This window comes from Falco peregrinus, unplaced genomic scaffold, assembly GCF_023634155.1.
Source record: "Falco peregrinus isolate bFalPer1 unplaced genomic scaffold, bFalPer1.pri scaffold_137, whole genome shotgun sequence".
Taxonomy (NCBI): Eukaryota; Metazoa; Chordata; class Aves; order Falconiformes; family Falconidae; genus Falco; species Falco peregrinus.
In genome coordinates, this window is record NW_026599576.1 from 24,157 (window position 1) to 39,869 (window position 15,713).

Here is a 15,713-nt window from a genome sequence, read left to right on the forward strand (position 1 = left end):
CCGGCGTCACAACGCCCCTCCCCCCTCCCCCCTCCCCCCTCCCCCCTCCTCTTCCTCCTCCCCTTCCTGCCCCCTCCCCCCGCCCCTCCCCCTCCCCCCGCCCCTTCCTGCCCCTCCCCCCCCGGACGCCTCCCGGGACCCCGGTGAGTCCCGAACCCCCCCCGGTTACACCCCCACCCCCCCCATTCCCGGATTTACACCCCAAATTCCGGATTTACACCCGAATTGCCCCATTTCTCCCCAAATTGCTGGATTTACACCCCAAATCCCTCGGGTTTTACCCCAACGTTCCGGATTTACACCCCCAAATCCCACGGCTTCACCCCTAATTTGCAGGTTTACACCCCAAATTCCGGATTTACACCCCAAATCGCCCGGTTTCACACCCCAGATCGCCTGGTTTTACCCCAATTTTCCGGATTTACACCCCAAATCCCTCAGTTTCATCCCTAATTTGCAGGTTTACACCCCAAATTCTGGATTTACACCCCTAATTGCCCGGTTACACACCCCAAATTGCCCCATTTCTCCCCAAATTGCTGGATTTGCACCCCAAATCCCTCGGGTTTACCCCAGCTTTCTGGATTTACGCCCCAGAGCCCCTGTTTAACCCCCATTTTGCGGATTTACACGCCAAAATCCCCGATTTTCACCTGAAATCGCCTGGTTTTTAACCCCAATTTTACAGATTTACACTCCAAATTCCAGATTTACACCCCAAATCACCCGTTTTCCACCCCAACTTTCTGGATTTACACCCAAATCCCCCGGCTTCATCCCTAATTTGCAGGTTTACACCCCAAATTCCGGATTTCCACCCCAAATCGCCCAATTTCACCCCAAATCTCCCGGTTTCACCCCTGAACTCCGGATTTACACCCCACGTTCCAGATTTACACCCAGAGCCCCCAGTTTCACCCCCAATTTGCAGATTTACACCCCAGTTTTCCAGATTTAGACCCCAAACCCCCCCAATTTCACCCCATATTTGCAGATTTGCACCCCAAAATTCTGGATTTACACCCCAAATTCCCCGGTTTCACCCCAGATATCCTGGTTTTACCCCAACTTTCCAGATTTACACCCCAAATTGCCAGATTTCACCCCAAATTGCCCCATTTCTACCCAAATTGCTGGATTTACACCCCAAATCCCTCGGTTTTACCCCAAATTCCAGATTTACACCTAAATCCCCCAGTTTCATCCCTAATTTCCAGGTTTACACCCCAAATTCCGGATTTACACCCCCAATTCCCCAGTTTATACCCCCCAGTTTGCAGATTTACACCCCCAATCTCTGTTTTTACACCCAAAGTCACCTGGTTTTACCCCAAATCTCCGGATTTACACCCCAGCTCTCCGGATTTACACCCCAGATCTCTGGATTTATATCTGAAATCGCCCAATTTTCACCCCAAATCTTTGGATTTACACCCAAATTCCAGATTTTACACCCCCAATCCCCCAGGTTCACCCCCAACTTTCCAGATTTACACCCCAAATTCCAGATTTTCACCCCAAATCGCCCCCTTTCACCCCCAAATTCCCAGATTTACACCCCAAGTCGCTAAATTAATTGCAGCCCATTTAATTAATTGCAGCGCACCGGATTAATTGCGGCTGGTTGGATTAATTGCAACCCGCCGATTAATTGGAATCGAACGGATTAATTGCAACCCACCGGATTAATTGCAACCCCCACCTGGATTAATTAAAACCCACCGGGTTAATTGCAGCTGACCAGATTAATTGCAACCCACTGGATTAATTATAACCCCACTGGATTAATTGCAACCCATCGGATTAATTACAACCCACCGGATTAATTGCAACCCAATGGATTAATGCAACCTAATGGATGCCCAGCGAATTAATTACAAGTCATCAGATTAATTACAATTCACTGGATTAATTGCAACCCAGCGGATTAATTAGAACCCAGCAGATTAATTTACAACCCACCAGATTAATTGCAGCTCACCAGATTAATTGCAATCCACCGGATTAATTGCAACCCACCGGATTAATTGGAACCCAATGGATTAATTGCAACCCACTGGATTAACTGCAACCCACCGGATTAATTGCAACTCAATGGATTCTCACCGAAATAATTACAAGTCATCAGATTAATTACAACTCACTGGGTTTAATTGCAACCCACCAGATTAATTGCAACCCGAATGGATTAATAGCAACCCACCGGATTAATTACAACCCACCGGATTAATTACAACCCGACGGATTAATTACAACCCGCCGGACCGACTGCAGCCCACCGGCTCCACCGCAGCCCAGCCCCACGACTTGCAATTAATTACTCGCCACTAATTAACCGCGCCACCTCCCCCCCCCTCGCCCCTCCTCCCCCCTCCCCCGCCGCAACATCCCACCCACCTCTTCCACCTCCGCTCATCAGCTCCCCCCTACTGGGGGTGTGGGGGAGTGTTAATTAATTAAGGGGGGTGTAATGAGGCGGGATGGCCAAAGGGGGGCGCTACCGGGTGAAGTACCGCCGGTTGCGGCGGGCGGCGCGGGCGCTGGTGCTGGAGAACGGGGCGTTGTGCGACGAGGGTGGCGCGGGTGGAGGCCAAGTGGTGGCGGGCACGGGAGGAGCGGCGGTTCCTGCTGCGGCGCCTGCTCCAGCTGCGGGCCCTGGGGGGGGGAGGGGAGGAGGGGGAGGGGCGGCGGGGGCAGGGGGGGAGGGGGGCGGGGGCAAGGGATGGGGCGAGGTTGGGGGGGGGAAGGGATGGGTCGAGGTTGGGGGGGTCAAGGGATGGGTCAAGGTTGGGGGGGTCAAGGGATGGGTCAAGGTTGGGGGGGTCAAGGTTGGGGGGGGGAAGGGAGGGCGGGGAGCAATGAGCCGAGGGGGGGCGGGGGCGAGAGATGGGGGAGGGGACGAAGCAAGAGCCGCCAACCCAAGACCAGTTGGGTCAAGGGATGAGTTGAGGGCAAACCAACCCAAGACCAGCAGCGCCCCGCGACGCCGCGGCGGACGCCCCGAGACCCAACGACCCACGAACCCGAACCCCGCGAACCCCAACCAGGCCACCGGCGCCGCGAGATGACTCCAGGCCCAACGGCCCCCGTGGTGGCCCCCAGCTGGACGTGCCGCCACCACCACCACCACCACCGACCATCTTGAGCCCTTCCCAAGACCCCGTTGAGCCAACCGGGCCCGCCGGCGGCCATATTGAGGGCCCCCCCCCCCGGCGGCGCGGGCGCGGCATTGACCCTCCCGTTGACGTTGGGCCCGTTGACAGTGCACAGCTTGGGGGTCGGTGGGGTGGGGGTGGGGAACCCCTTACCCTTGGGCTTCCGGAGCACCCGCCCTCTTCGCCAGCACCCAACGCCCCCAACCGCCGTTGCCTCTACACTTGCCGCATCGTGGCCGGGCCGCGGTGCGAGGTGGTGGCCCAAGATGACCCCGGCAGAGTTTATGGTGGGTCCCACCCCCGACGTCTGTCATGGGCGACTCCTCCAAGCATTGGAAGAAGCCGGGGGGGCGCCCTCGGGTTTTACCCCCCACCCCCCGGCGCCGGTGAGGACTTCTTCGGCCTCACCCACCCCACCGTCCGCCGGTTGCTGCGGGGCGATGCCGGCACCTTCCTCCCCGCCGAGGAGGAGGAGGAGGAGGAGGAAGAGGACGACGACGATGATGACGACGACGACGACGACGAGGAGGAAGAGGAGGAAGAGGAGGAAGGCGCCGCCCCGGCCTACAGCTACGCCGACATCTTCCTGGGCAGCCCCACCGGCTCCGATGAGTGACCCCTCCCCCCCCCCCCAATAAACCACGCCCACCCCAATAAACCACGCCCACCCCAATAAACCACCCCACCCAATAAACCACCACCCCCAAGAAACCACCCCACCCTCACAATAAGCCACTCCCCAATAAACCACACCCACCCCAATAAAACCACACCCACCCCCAATAAACCACACCCCCATTAAACCACCCCACCCCCCAATAAAACCACACCCCCAATAAACTGCCCCCCAATAAACCACACCCCCAATAAACCACGCCCACCCAATAAACCACACCCCCAATAAACCACCCCACCCCCAATAAACCACACCCCCATTAAACCACCCCCCAATAAACCACACCCCCAATAAACCACCCCACCCAATAAACCACACCCCCAATAAACCGCCCCACCCAATAAACCACACCCCCAATAAACCACGCCCACCCCAATAAACCACACCCCCCAATAAACCACCCCACCCCCCAATAAACCACCCCCCCCAATAAACCGCCCCACCCAATAAACCACACCCCCAATAAACCACACCCCCAATAAACCACGCCCACCCCAATAAGCCATCCCCCCACCCAATAAACCACCCCCCAATAAAACCACCCCCCAATAAACCATCCCCCAATAAACCACGCCCACCCCCAACAAACCACCCCCCCACCCAATAAACCACACCCCCAATAAACCACACCCACCCCAATAAACCACCCCCCACCCAATAAACCACCCCACCCCACCTGATAAACCACACCACCCCAATAAACCACCCCCCACCCAATAAACCACCCCACCCCAACCTGATAAACCACACCCCCTCATTAAACCACACCCACCCCAATAAGCCATCCCCCCCCAATAAACCACCCCACCCCACCTGATAAACCACACCCCCCAATAAACCACGCCCCACCAATAAACCATGCCCCCCCCCCCAATAAACCACCCCACCCCCCGCCGCCGCCATATTTGTTGGGTGGGTTGGTCCCACCAATGGAGGCCCACGGTCACACCGGGCTCTTTATTGTCATCGCAGCCACTGGGGGTGGGTGGGGGAGAGGGGGGGAGGGGGAGCGGGACCCCCCCCCTTTGGCGGGGGGACACCCCCTCCCAATAAAACAGTCTCCTATTGGATGTTGTGGTAGAGGCGGACGACGTCAGGGCAGTCACTGAGGGCCTGGAGGAGCTTCTCGCCTGCTCCTGCGTCCCCTCCGGCAGCGTCACGCGGGCGCGGGGGACGTACTCGACGGTGGCCGAGAACGGGCGCAGCCCCGAGGTCTCCAGGTGGTCCCGCACCCTCCGCAGGGCCGAGGCCTCGCAGATGAACTGGGGGTGGGGGAGGGGGGGAAGGGTCAGCAGTGGGGGGGAGGGGCAAGGAATGGTCAGGGGTGGTTGGAGATGGTCAAGGGATGGCCAAGGGTGGTTGGGGATGGTCAGGGGTGGTTGGAGATGGTCAGGGGATGGCCAGGGGTGATTGGGGATGGTCAGGGGTGGTTGGCGATGGTCAAGGGGTGGTTGGAGATGGTCAAGGGTGGTTGGAGATGGTCAGGGGTGGTTGGAGATGGTCAAGGGATGGCCAAGGGTGGTTGGGGAGGGTGGGGGGTGGTTGGAGATGGTCAAGGGATGGCCAAGGGTGATTTGGGATGGTCAGGGGTGGTTGGAGATGGTCAAGGGATGGCCAAGGGTGGTTGGGGATGGTCAGGGGTGGTTGGAGATGGTCAGGGGTGGTTGGAGATGGTCAAGGGATGGCCAAGGGCAGTTGGGGAGGGTCAAGGGGTGGTCTGGGATGGTCAAGGGGTGGTCAAAGGTGGTTGGAGATGGTCAAGAGATGGTCGAGGGTGGTTGGGGATGGCCAAGGAACACCCAAACCCAGTTGGGCAACCACAAGCGCCCCGCCTCCCATCCCCCCCTCCCTCCTCACCCACCTTCAGCGCCTGCTCCTCCTCCTCTTCCTCCTCCTCCTCCTCCTCCTCCTCCTCGCAGACATCCTGCGCCCCGGCCTCCGCCGCCGCCTCCAACGCCGCCTCCAATGTGACGCGGGCGCCCGTGTCGGTCCCGCCGCCCCACGCGCACCACCCCCTGCTCCTCAAAGCCGTGACGCGCTCCATCCGCCAGCGTCCCCCTACCAGCACTGCCATCAAATTGGGCGACCCCCTCCCCCACCCCTTAGGGTGCCCATCCCCCCCACACCCCACCCCCCCGGACTGACCCGTGGCGGGTGAGGACTCCACGGAGGTCGCGTTGGCTCCGCCGCGGGTCATCGGTGATGACCTCCACCCAGGAGAACCCAACCGCCGGCACCGCGGGCTTCGTAGACCACCCGTGTGGGTGGCCGACCCCGCTTTTTCCTGCGGGGGGGGGGAGGGGTGAGGGACCCCAGACTCCATAACATGTCGAAGGGAGCCCCCCCCGCCCCCTCCCCCACCTACCGCGCTGTGGATGGCGGCCTCGATGGAGGCCTTGGGCATGTTCTTGGCCCGGCATTGCTCTACCACGTTGGCCAACTGGGCGTTGAGTGATGGGTCTGGGCCTCCCTCTGGGGGGGGGAGGGGGGGGGGGGGTGGGAAGGGGGGGAGGGGGACAGGGTGCCTTGGCCCAGCCCCCAACCCCCCCAGAGCCCAGGGGGTCTTGGGGGGTGATCGGTGCCCCAACCCCCCCCCAGTGCCTCCCCTGCTCCCACCCCACCCCCCGGGTGCCCCTCCCCCCCCCGCGGTGCCCCCTCCTCCCCTAATGCCCCCCGCCCCCCCTCAGTGCTCGCCCTCCCCCTCCAATGCTCCCCCCCACCCCCCATGGGAGCCCCTCCCCCGCCATGGGTACCCCTCCCCGCTCCATGGGTGCCCCTCCCCCCCCAGTTCCCCCCCACCCCCCCAGTTCCCTCCCCCTCTTCCCCACCCCACCCCCCGCTCCTCCCTCCCCCACCCCCCACGGGGGACCCTCGCCCCCCCATGGGTACCCCTCCCATGGGTGCCCCTCCCCCCAACCCCCCCAGTCCCCCCCCCGCTCCTCCCTCCCCCCCCATAGGTACCCCTCCCCCGGGTGCCTCTCGCCAACCCCAACTCCCCCCCCCCCCCCCCCCCCCCCCCCCCGGTGCCGTACGCCGTGCGGCCGCGCGCAGCAGCAGCGCGAGGCGCTGGAACAGGCGCCCCCTGGCGGCGTCGCGCGGCCCCTTCACGTTCCGGACCTTGGACCAGCGGTTGTGCCCGGCGCGCGCCGCGCCCCCCGCCGCGTGCAGCCCCCGCCGGGGGCGGGGGGGAAGGGGAGGGGGACCCCACCCCCCCACCCACCCCTCCCCCTCCCCCCAACCCCCCGCCCGGCGCAGCCACCGCAGCGCCCGGGACGCCGCCATGGAGCCGCCTGCGCCCCTCCCCCACCCCTCCGCCCCCCGCCCCGCCCCCTCCCCTCCCACCTCCCCTCGCCGGCCAGCGCGGGGAAAACCCCGCCCCGCCCTCCGCCCCGCCCCCCCGAAAGTCATCAGGGGTAAACCCCGCCCCTCCACCCCGCCCCCGCCGGCAGGAAGGGGGGGGGGGAAGGTGACGTCAGGGCGCGCGCCGCCCGGCCACGCCCCTTCCTGCCGCGCGCGAAAGTGTTGGGGGGGGAGGGGCTGGGAAGCGCGCGTGGGGACCTATAGAACCCTGGGAGGGCCTATACGCCCTATGGGGGGGCCCTATAGATCCTATAGCGCCTGTGTGGGGGGCCTATAGACCCTATGGGGGGCCCTATAGATCCTATAGCGCTGAGGGGGGCCCTATAGATCCTATAGCGCCTGTGTGTGGGGCCTATAGACCCTATGGGGGGCCCTATAGATCCTATAGCGCTGAGGGGGGCCCTATAGACCCTATAGCGCCTGTGTGTGGGGCCTATAGACCCTATGGGGGGCCCTATAGATCCTATAGCGCTGAGGGGGGCCCTATAGACCCTATAGCGCCTGTGTGTGGGGCCTATAGACCCTATGGGGGGCCCTATAGATCCTATAGCGCTGAGGGGGGGCCCTATAGACCCTATAGCGCCATGTGGGGGGCCCTATAGACCCTATGGGGGTCCCTATAGATCCTATAGCGCTGAGGGGGGCCCTATAGACCCCTATAGCGCCTGTGTGTGGGGCCTATAGACCCTATGGGGGGCCCTATAGATCCTATAGCGCTGAGGGGGGCCCTATAGACCCTATAGCGCCATGTGGGGGGCCCTATAGACCCTATGGGGGGCCCTATAGATCCTATAGCGCTGAGGGGGGCCCTATAGACCCTATAGCGCCTGTGTGTGGGGCCTATAGACCCTATGGGGGGCCCTATAGATCCTATAGCGCTGAGGGGGGGCCCTATAGACCCTATAGCGCCATGTGGGGGGGCCCTATAGACCCTATGGGGGGGCCCTATAGATCCTATAGCGCTGAGGGGGGCCCTATAGACCCTATAGCGCCTGTGTGTGGGGCCTATAGACCCTATGGGGTCCCTATAGATCCTATAGCGCTGAGGGGGGCCCTATAGACCCTATAGCGCCTGTGTGTGGGGCCTATAGACCCTATGGGGTCCCTATAGATCCTATAGCGCTGAGGGGGGCCCTATAGACCCTATAGCGCCTGTGTGTGGGGCCTATAGACCCTATGGGGTCCCTATAGATCCTATAGCGCTGAGGGAGGCCCTATAGACCCTATAGCGCCTGTGTGTGGGGCCTGTAGACCCTATGGGGGGCCCTATAGATCCTATAGCGCTGAGGGGGGCCCTATAGACCCTATAGCGCCATGTGGGGGGCCCTATAGTGCCTGTGGGGGTGCCTATAGACCTGGGGGAGGGCCTGTAGACTTTATGGGAGCCCTATAGATCCTATAGTGCCTGGGGGGGTGCTATAGACCCTATGGGGAACCTATAGATTCTATAGTGCCTGGGGGGAGCTATAGACCCTATGGGGGCCCTATAGATTCTATAGTGCCTGGGGGGAGCTATAGACCCTATGGGGAACCTATAGAAGCTGGGGGGGTGGCCCTATAGACCCCATGGTGGCGGGGGGGGGGGTGTGTGGTGACACGGGGGGGATGGGCTGTGACCAGGGGGTGACAGGGGTGACATGGGGGGGGGTGACACAGGGGGGTGGACGGGTGACACGGGTGGCTGAGTCAGGCGGGTGGGGGTGGGGCGCTGCCTGGTGGCCCCTGAGTCACCCCCCGCGTTTCCTCACCCCCCCCCCCCCCGCCGCATGGTGCAACGGGCGGCGGGTGACAGCGGGTGGGGGTGGGGCGGCACCCCGAGGAGGGGGGGAGGGGGGGTGACCCCCAGGCAGCTGCACCGCTGTGCCAGGGACCCCCCCAGCTGTGCACCCCCACCCCAGCTGTGCACTGTCAGCCTGTATCCAGCTGTGCACCCGGACCCACCCAGCTGTGCAACATCCACCCATCCAGCTGTGCACCAGCTGCCTGCACCCCCACCCAGCTGTGCACCCCCACTCCCCAGCTGCGCACCTGGGCCCATCCAGCTGTGCAACATACACCTGGACCCACCCAGCTGCGCACCTGGGCCCATCCAGCTGTGCACCACACACCTGGACCCATCCAGCTGTGCACCTGGGCCCATCCAGCTGTGCGCCACCTGCCTACACCCCACCCAGCTGTGCACCACCCAGCTGTGCCCTGCCTGCCTGTGTCCAGATGTCCACCCCCCACCCACCCAGATGTGCCCCATCTCCAGCTGTGCCCGTCTCCAGCTGTGCATCCCACCCCCCCAGCCTTGCACCTGGACCCCCCCAGCTGTGTGCCCCCCACCCTTCCAGCTGTGCCTTGTCCAGCTGTGCACACCCACCCAGCTATGCACCCCCAATCCAGCTGTGCACCCCCACTAATCCAGCTGTGCGCCCCCACCCTTCCAGCTGTGCCTTGTCCAGCTGTGCACCTCCACCCAGCTGTGCACTGTCGGCCTGTATCCAGCTGTGCACCCGGACCCCACCCAGCTGTGCACCCCCACTCCCCAGCTGTGCACCTGGGCCCATCCAGCTGTGCACCTGGACCCACCCAGCTGTGCATGAATACCAATCCAGCTGTGCACCACCTGCCTACAGCCCACCCAGCTGTGCACCTGGGCCCATCCAGCTGTGCACCTGGGCCCATCCAGCTGTGCGCCACCTGCCTACACCCCACCCAGCTGTGCACCACCCAGCTGTGCCCTGCCTGCCTGTATCCAGATGTCCGCCCCCCACCCACCCAGATGTGCCCCATCTCCAGCTGTGCCCTGTCTCCAGCTGTGCATCCCAGCCCCCAGCCTTGCACCTGGACCCCCCCAGCTGTGCACCCCACACCCATCCAGCTGTGCACCCCCCGCCTGCCCCCCCAGCTGTGCCCCGCATCCCTGTACCCCCCCCCCCCTTTTCTGCTATTTTCTCCCTATTTTCATCCTTTTCCTCCCAAACCCCGGCCCCTCCCCCCCCCCACCCCCCCCCCCCCTCCCGCCCCACCCCCCCTCTCCCCTCCCCCCCCACCCCGCCCTTTCCTGCCCCTCCCGCCCCCACCCCCCCACTTCTGCTTCGGCCGCCGGCAGCGCCATGGGGCCCTGGGTGCTGCTGCTGGGCCTGGCGGCAGGTGGGTGGGGGGCGGGGGGGCACCTGAGGGTCCCCCCATGGGGGTGGGGGAGGGGGGGGCACCAGGGTCCCCCATGGGGGGGGGGGGAGCACCCGGGCACCAGGGTCCCCTATGGGTGGGGGTGGGGCTCCCCCATGGGTGGTGAGAGGGGGAGAGCCAGGGTCCCCCATGGGGGGGGGGAGGGGGGGGATGGGAGTCCCCCATGGGGGGAGGTGGGCACCCGGGACCCTCATAGGTGGGGGTGGGGGTGGGGGTTCCCCATGGGGGGGGAGGGGCACCATTGTCCCTCCTGGAGGGGGTGGGGATCCTCTAATGGGTGGGGGTGGGGGGGGTCACCAGGCCACTGGGACCCCCTCATGATGGGTGTGGGGGATGGGCCCCCCCCATGGGTGGGGGGCACCAGGACCCCCCATGGTGGGGGGTGGCGGGGGCACCAGGGTCCCCTATGGGTGGGGGTGGGGGGAGGGGCACCCCGCTGTGTGGGTCCCCCATGGGTGGGGCGGGGGATGGGGGTCCCCCCATGGGTGACTGAGGGGTGCCCCCCTCCCCCCTCCCCCCCCCCCCCAGCCCTGCCCCCCCTCCCACCCCTCCCCCCTGGACACTGATGCCGTCACCGTCTTCCGCGGTGACGCCGCCGCTGCCTTCGGCCAAACCGTCGCCCAATTCGGCACCGGCGACAACGGCGGGTAATTTGGGGGGGGGGGGGGTGGAGGGGTGCCCCCATATCCCCCCCACCCCAAACCCCCACCCCCAACCCCCCTCCTCCCCCCCCTCCCCCCCCCTCAGCATCCTTGTGGGTGCCCCGTTGCACCGCGGCGCCGGTGACAAGAAGGGAACGATCTACCGATGCCACCAACGCTCCGGCCAATGCCAGGAGGTCCCCGCTGATGGGTGAGACCCCTCCCCCACACCCCTCCCCCACCCGACCCCTCCCCCCACAACCCAGCCCTGGTGAGGATGAGGCTGGTCTGACCTTCATGTCCCCTCCAGAACCACCCTACGTGGTCAAACGCGTCCCTTGGGTTGACGTTGGCCAACGATGACACCAAAGCCTTGGTGGGTACATGGGGGGTGGGGGGGCGACCCCCCGAAAGTGGTCCCCACGGGGTGGGGGAGGGGATGGTGACTTGCGATGGGGGAAATGGGGGAGGTGGCACCCACAGTTGACCGCTTTGGGGTGACGCCAAGGTGGTGGCACCCAAAAGTGGACATCGACGGGGTAGCACCCCAAAATTGGATCCCTCCCCCCCAGGGGTCCCCCTCCCCCCACCTTGGTTTGGGGCTGTGGTGACTTTTGGGACCCCTCCCCCAACCCAGGCGTGCGGCCCCACCGTCCCCCAAACCTGCGGGGCCAACGTCCACCTCAAGGGCTTCTGCGTCCTCCTGGACCTCAACCTCCAGCAGCTCCAACGGATCCCAGATACCCAACCAGGTACTGGGGGTTGGGGGGGGGGGGAGGGGGGGGGTCACTAGGGGGGGGGGAGGGGTGGAGCTCTGGGGTCAACCAGGTCCCCTTGACCACGGTGACGTGTCCCCCACCCTTGGCCAGAGTGTCCCAAGACTTTTGCTGACATCGTGCTCCTCATCGACGGCTCCGGCAGCATCAACCGCCGGGACTTCATGGCCATGAAGACCTTCGTCACCGACGTCATCAGGCTCTTCCAGGGCACCGACACCCAGGTACCACCCCCCAGGTGCCCCTCCCCCCACCCCCCACCCCCACAAGCTGGTGGCCCCAAGGTGGGGTCAACCTTTGGAAGGTTCTTCCATTGACCATGGAGGTGGCTCCACGCAACAGGGGACGCTTTGGGCTGCTCTTCCTTCTGGGAATGGTGGGGGAGGGGTTTTGGGGGTGGGAGAGGGTCGTGGTGGCCCCACCAATGTGTCCCCTCCCCCCCCCCCCCAGTTTGCTCTCACCCAGTTCTCCGACATCATCGTCAACCACTTTGACTTCGCCACCTTCCGGCGCTCCCGGGATCCCATCCTGCTCCTGCAGCAGGTCCAGCAGCTCAAGGGATCCACCCACACGGCCACGGCCATCTGGAACGTTCTGTGAGTCCCGGCGCCCCTCCCCCACCCGGGACAACCCCCTCTTGATCCCCACACCCACCCCCTCCCCTCCCTCAGGACCCCCCCCTAGATCCCACCTATGCTAGGATGACGCCCACACCCTCCCCCCAGCTGGGAACCCCCCTTAGATCCCACCTACACTGGAGTGACCCCACACCCTCCCCTCCCCCACCTGGGACGCCCCCCTTAACCCGGGGGGTGCCCCCCACCCCTCCCCCCCCAGGACCGAGATGTTCACCCCCTCCGCGGGGCGCGGGACGATGCCCGACGGATCCTGGTGGTCATCACGGACGGGCGAAAGTTCAACGACCCCCTGGGGTACGGGGAGGTCACCCCGCTGGCCGAGCGCATGGGGGTCACCCGCTACGCCATCGGGGTGAGTGGGGGAGAGGCAGGGCCTTGGCCAGTGGGCGGGGACAGGAGATCCATCCATCTCCATCCACCCATCTCCATCCACCCATCTCCATCCACCCATCTCCATCCATCCATCTCATCCATACGCTTCCATCCATCTCCACCCAACACCATCCATCTCCACCCAACTCCATCCATCTCCATCCATCTCATCCATCCACTTCCATCTCATCTCCATCCATCCATCTCCATCCATCCATTTCCATCCATCTCCATCCATCCATCTCCATCCATGCACTTCCATCCATCTCCACCCAACTCCATCCATCTCCATCCATCTCATCCATCCACTTCCATCTCATCTCCATCCATCCATCTCCATCCATCCATTTCCATCCATCTCCATCCATCCATCTCCATCCATGCACTTCCATCCATCTCCACCCAACTCCATCCATCTCCATCCATCTCATCCATCTCCATCCATCCATTTCCATCCATCCATCTCCATCCATCTCATCCATCCACTTCCATCTCATCTCCATCCATCCACCTCCATCCATATCCACCCATCTCCATCCATCTCCACCCATCTCATCAATCTCCATCCATCTCCATCCAGCTCATCCATCTCCATCCATCTCCATCTATCTCCATCCATCCATCTCCATCCATCCATCCATCCATCCCATCATCCATCCATCCATCCATCTCCATCCATCCATCTCCATCCATCTCATCCAGCTCATCCATCTCCACCCCTCCCCCCGCCCCTCCCCCAGGTGGGCCGCGCCTTCGCCGACCCCGCCGCCCTGGCCGAGCTCCACACCATCGCCTCCGCCCCCGGCGCCCACCACGTCTTCCGCGTGGACACCTTCGCGGCGCTGCAGGGCATCCAGCGCCAGCTGCAGGAGAAGATCTTCGCCATCGAGGGTACCCGGGGGGGGGGAGGGGCGGGGGGCGGGGGGTGGGGGGAGGGGCGCCCGGCGCCGCCCCGCTCACCCCTCCCCCCACAGGCACCCACCCCCGCCCGCAGCAGCTCCTTCCAGCTGGAGATGGCCCAGGAGGGCTTCAGCGCCCTGCTGACCCCCGTAAGCCCCCCCGCCCCCGCCGCGCCCCCCGGGGGGGAGGGGCTGACGCTGACGCCCCTCCCCCACCCCCACCCCCCCACCGCAGGAGGGTCCCGTCCTGGGGGCGGTGGGCGCCTACGGCTGGTCCGGGGGGGTCTTCGTCTACGGCGCGGGCGGGGAGGCCACCTTCGTCAACGTGTCCCACGGCGCCGGGGACATGGAGGACGCCTACTTGGGTAGGGGGCGGGGGGGAGGGGCGGGGGGGGAGGGGGGGGGAGGGGGGGCTGGTGGCCCCATGGGGGTCTGTGGGGGGGGTTGGTGTCCCCATGGGTTTTTTTCAGATGTTGCTGTCCCCCATGATGTTCTGGAGATGTTGGTGTCCCCATGGGGGGTCTGGTGGGGGGTTGGTGTCCCCATGGGGGTCTGGAGAGGGTTGGTGTCCCCAAGAGGTTCTGGAGATGTTGGTGGTCCCATGGGGGTCTGGTGGGGGTTGGTGTCCCCATGGGGGTTTTTCAAATGTTGGTGGCCCCGTGATGTTCTGGAGATGCTGGTGTCCCCAAGAGGTTCTGGAGATGTTGGTGGCCCCATGGGGGTCCTGGAGATGTTGGTGGTCCCATGGGGGTCTGGAGGAGGGTTGGTGGCCCCATGGCGGTCTGGAGATATTGGTGTCCCCACGAGGTTCTGTAGATGTTGATGTCCCCGTGGGGGTCTGGGGGGTTGGTGTTCCCCGTGAGGTTCTGGAGATGTTGGTGCCCCCCATGAGGATCTTGGTGCTGTGGGGTCTACCTGTGGGGGTCTGGTGGCCCTTGTTGCCCCCCGACGGCGCCGCTCACCCCCCGCCCCTCCCCCCCGCCCCTCCCCCCAGGCTACGCGGCCGAGTCCCTGTCCCCTGGGGGGCCACCAGGCGCTGGCGCTGGGCGCCCCCCCGCTACCCGCCACCGTCGGCCGCCTGCTCCTCTTCCACCGCCGCGCCCCCCGCGCCCCCCTGGGAGCTGCTGGCCACCGCCCCGGGCCCCGCAGGTAGGGGGGTGGGGTGGGGGGGGGGTGGGGTGGGGGTGGTCCGGGGGCCCGGGCAGCCCCCACCGCCCCTCCCCCCGCAGGTGGGCTCCTACTTCGGGGCGTCCCTGTGCGCCCTGGACCCGGGTGGTGCCGGCGCGGCTGCGGTGCTGCTGGTGGGCGCCCCCATGTTCCACGGGGCCGGCGGCGGGGGGCGCGTGGCCACCTGCGCCCTGGACCTCCAGGTAGGGCCCGGCCCCTCCCCCACCCGCTCCCCCACCGCCCGGGGCGGGCAGGGGGACACCCAGGGCCTGGTGTGTGTCCCCTCCCCCCCCAGGGTGGGCAGCTGCGGTGCCCGGGGGCGCTGCGGGGACAACCCGGCCACCCCTGGGGGCGCTTCGGGGCCAGCCTGGCGCGCCTGGGCGACCTGGACGGGGACGGGTGGCCCGAGGTGGCCGTGGGGGCCCCGCTGGAGGACGAGGAGCGGGGGGCCCTCTACGTCTTCCGCGGGAGGAGGGGCGGGCTCGAGGAGCGCTACAGCCAGGTCAGGCGGGGGGACACCTTGGGGGGGGAGAACGTTGGGTGGTGGTGCGTTCTTGGGGGGTGGAGAACATTGAGTGGTGCTGGAGAACGTTGGGTGGTGGTGGTTCTTGGGGGGTGGAGAACGTTGGGTACTGGATCCATCTTGGGTGGTGGTGGATCCTTGGGTGTTGGAGAACGTTGGGGGGTGGTGTGTTCCTGGGAGGTGGAGAACGTTGGGTGGTGGTAGAGAACGTTGGGTGGTGGTGGGCTCTTGGGTGGTGGAGAACGTTGGTTGGTGGTGGGTCCTTGGGGGTTGGAGAATGTTGGGTGGTGGTGGGTTCCTGGGTGGTGGAGAATGTTGCGTGGTGTGGC

General features: G+C 64.8%; 2 protein-coding genes and 2 long non-coding RNA genes across 4 annotated transcripts; 2 read left to right on the top strand and 2 right to left on the bottom strand.

Annotated features, from left to right (window-relative positions):
• Window positions 1–107: 107 nt before the first annotated feature.
• Window positions 108–1,899, top strand: LOC129783279 (uncharacterized). Its single transcript, XR_008745216.1, has 2 exons — window positions 108–143; window positions 1,602–1,899. It is a non-coding gene; the product is annotated as an uncharacterized LOC129783279 (long non-coding RNA).
• Window positions 1,744–2,656, bottom strand: LOC129783280 (uncharacterized). The gene is made up of 3 exons (XR_008745217.1): window positions 2,180–2,656; window positions 1,982–2,090; window positions 1,744–1,779 (listed from the first exon to the last, which is right to left on the bottom strand). It is a non-coding gene; the product is annotated as an uncharacterized LOC129783280 (long non-coding RNA).
• Window positions 2,657–4,773: 2,117 nt separating this feature from the next.
• On the bottom strand, window positions 4,774–7,124 carry LOC129783278 (translational activator of cytochrome c oxidase 1). The gene is given in 6 exon segments (XM_055793283.1): window positions 4,774–4,958; window positions 4,961–5,093; window positions 5,693–5,889; window positions 5,977–6,115; window positions 6,197–6,303; window positions 6,864–7,124. Coding segments are annotated over 6 exon segments (891 nt in total). The 5' UTR covers window positions 7,114–7,124; the 3' UTR covers window positions 4,774–4,893.
• A 3,784-nt stretch (window positions 7,125–10,908) lies between these two features.
• On the top strand, window positions 10,909–15,363 carry LOC106112255 (integrin alpha-D-like; the record flags this gene model as incomplete). Its single annotated transcript, XM_055793279.1, has 13 exons — window positions 10,909–11,015; window positions 11,116–11,206; window positions 11,320–11,385; window positions 11,647–11,761; window positions 11,879–12,009; window positions 12,236–12,376; window positions 12,623–12,775; window positions 13,536–13,695; window positions 13,780–13,844; window positions 13,930–14,059; window positions 14,689–14,831; window positions 14,924–15,035; window positions 15,128–15,363. Coding segments are annotated over 13 exons (1,650 nt in total), but the record flags the coding sequence as incomplete, so codon positions are not given.
• Between the last annotated feature and the right edge of the window lie 350 nt (window positions 15,364–15,713).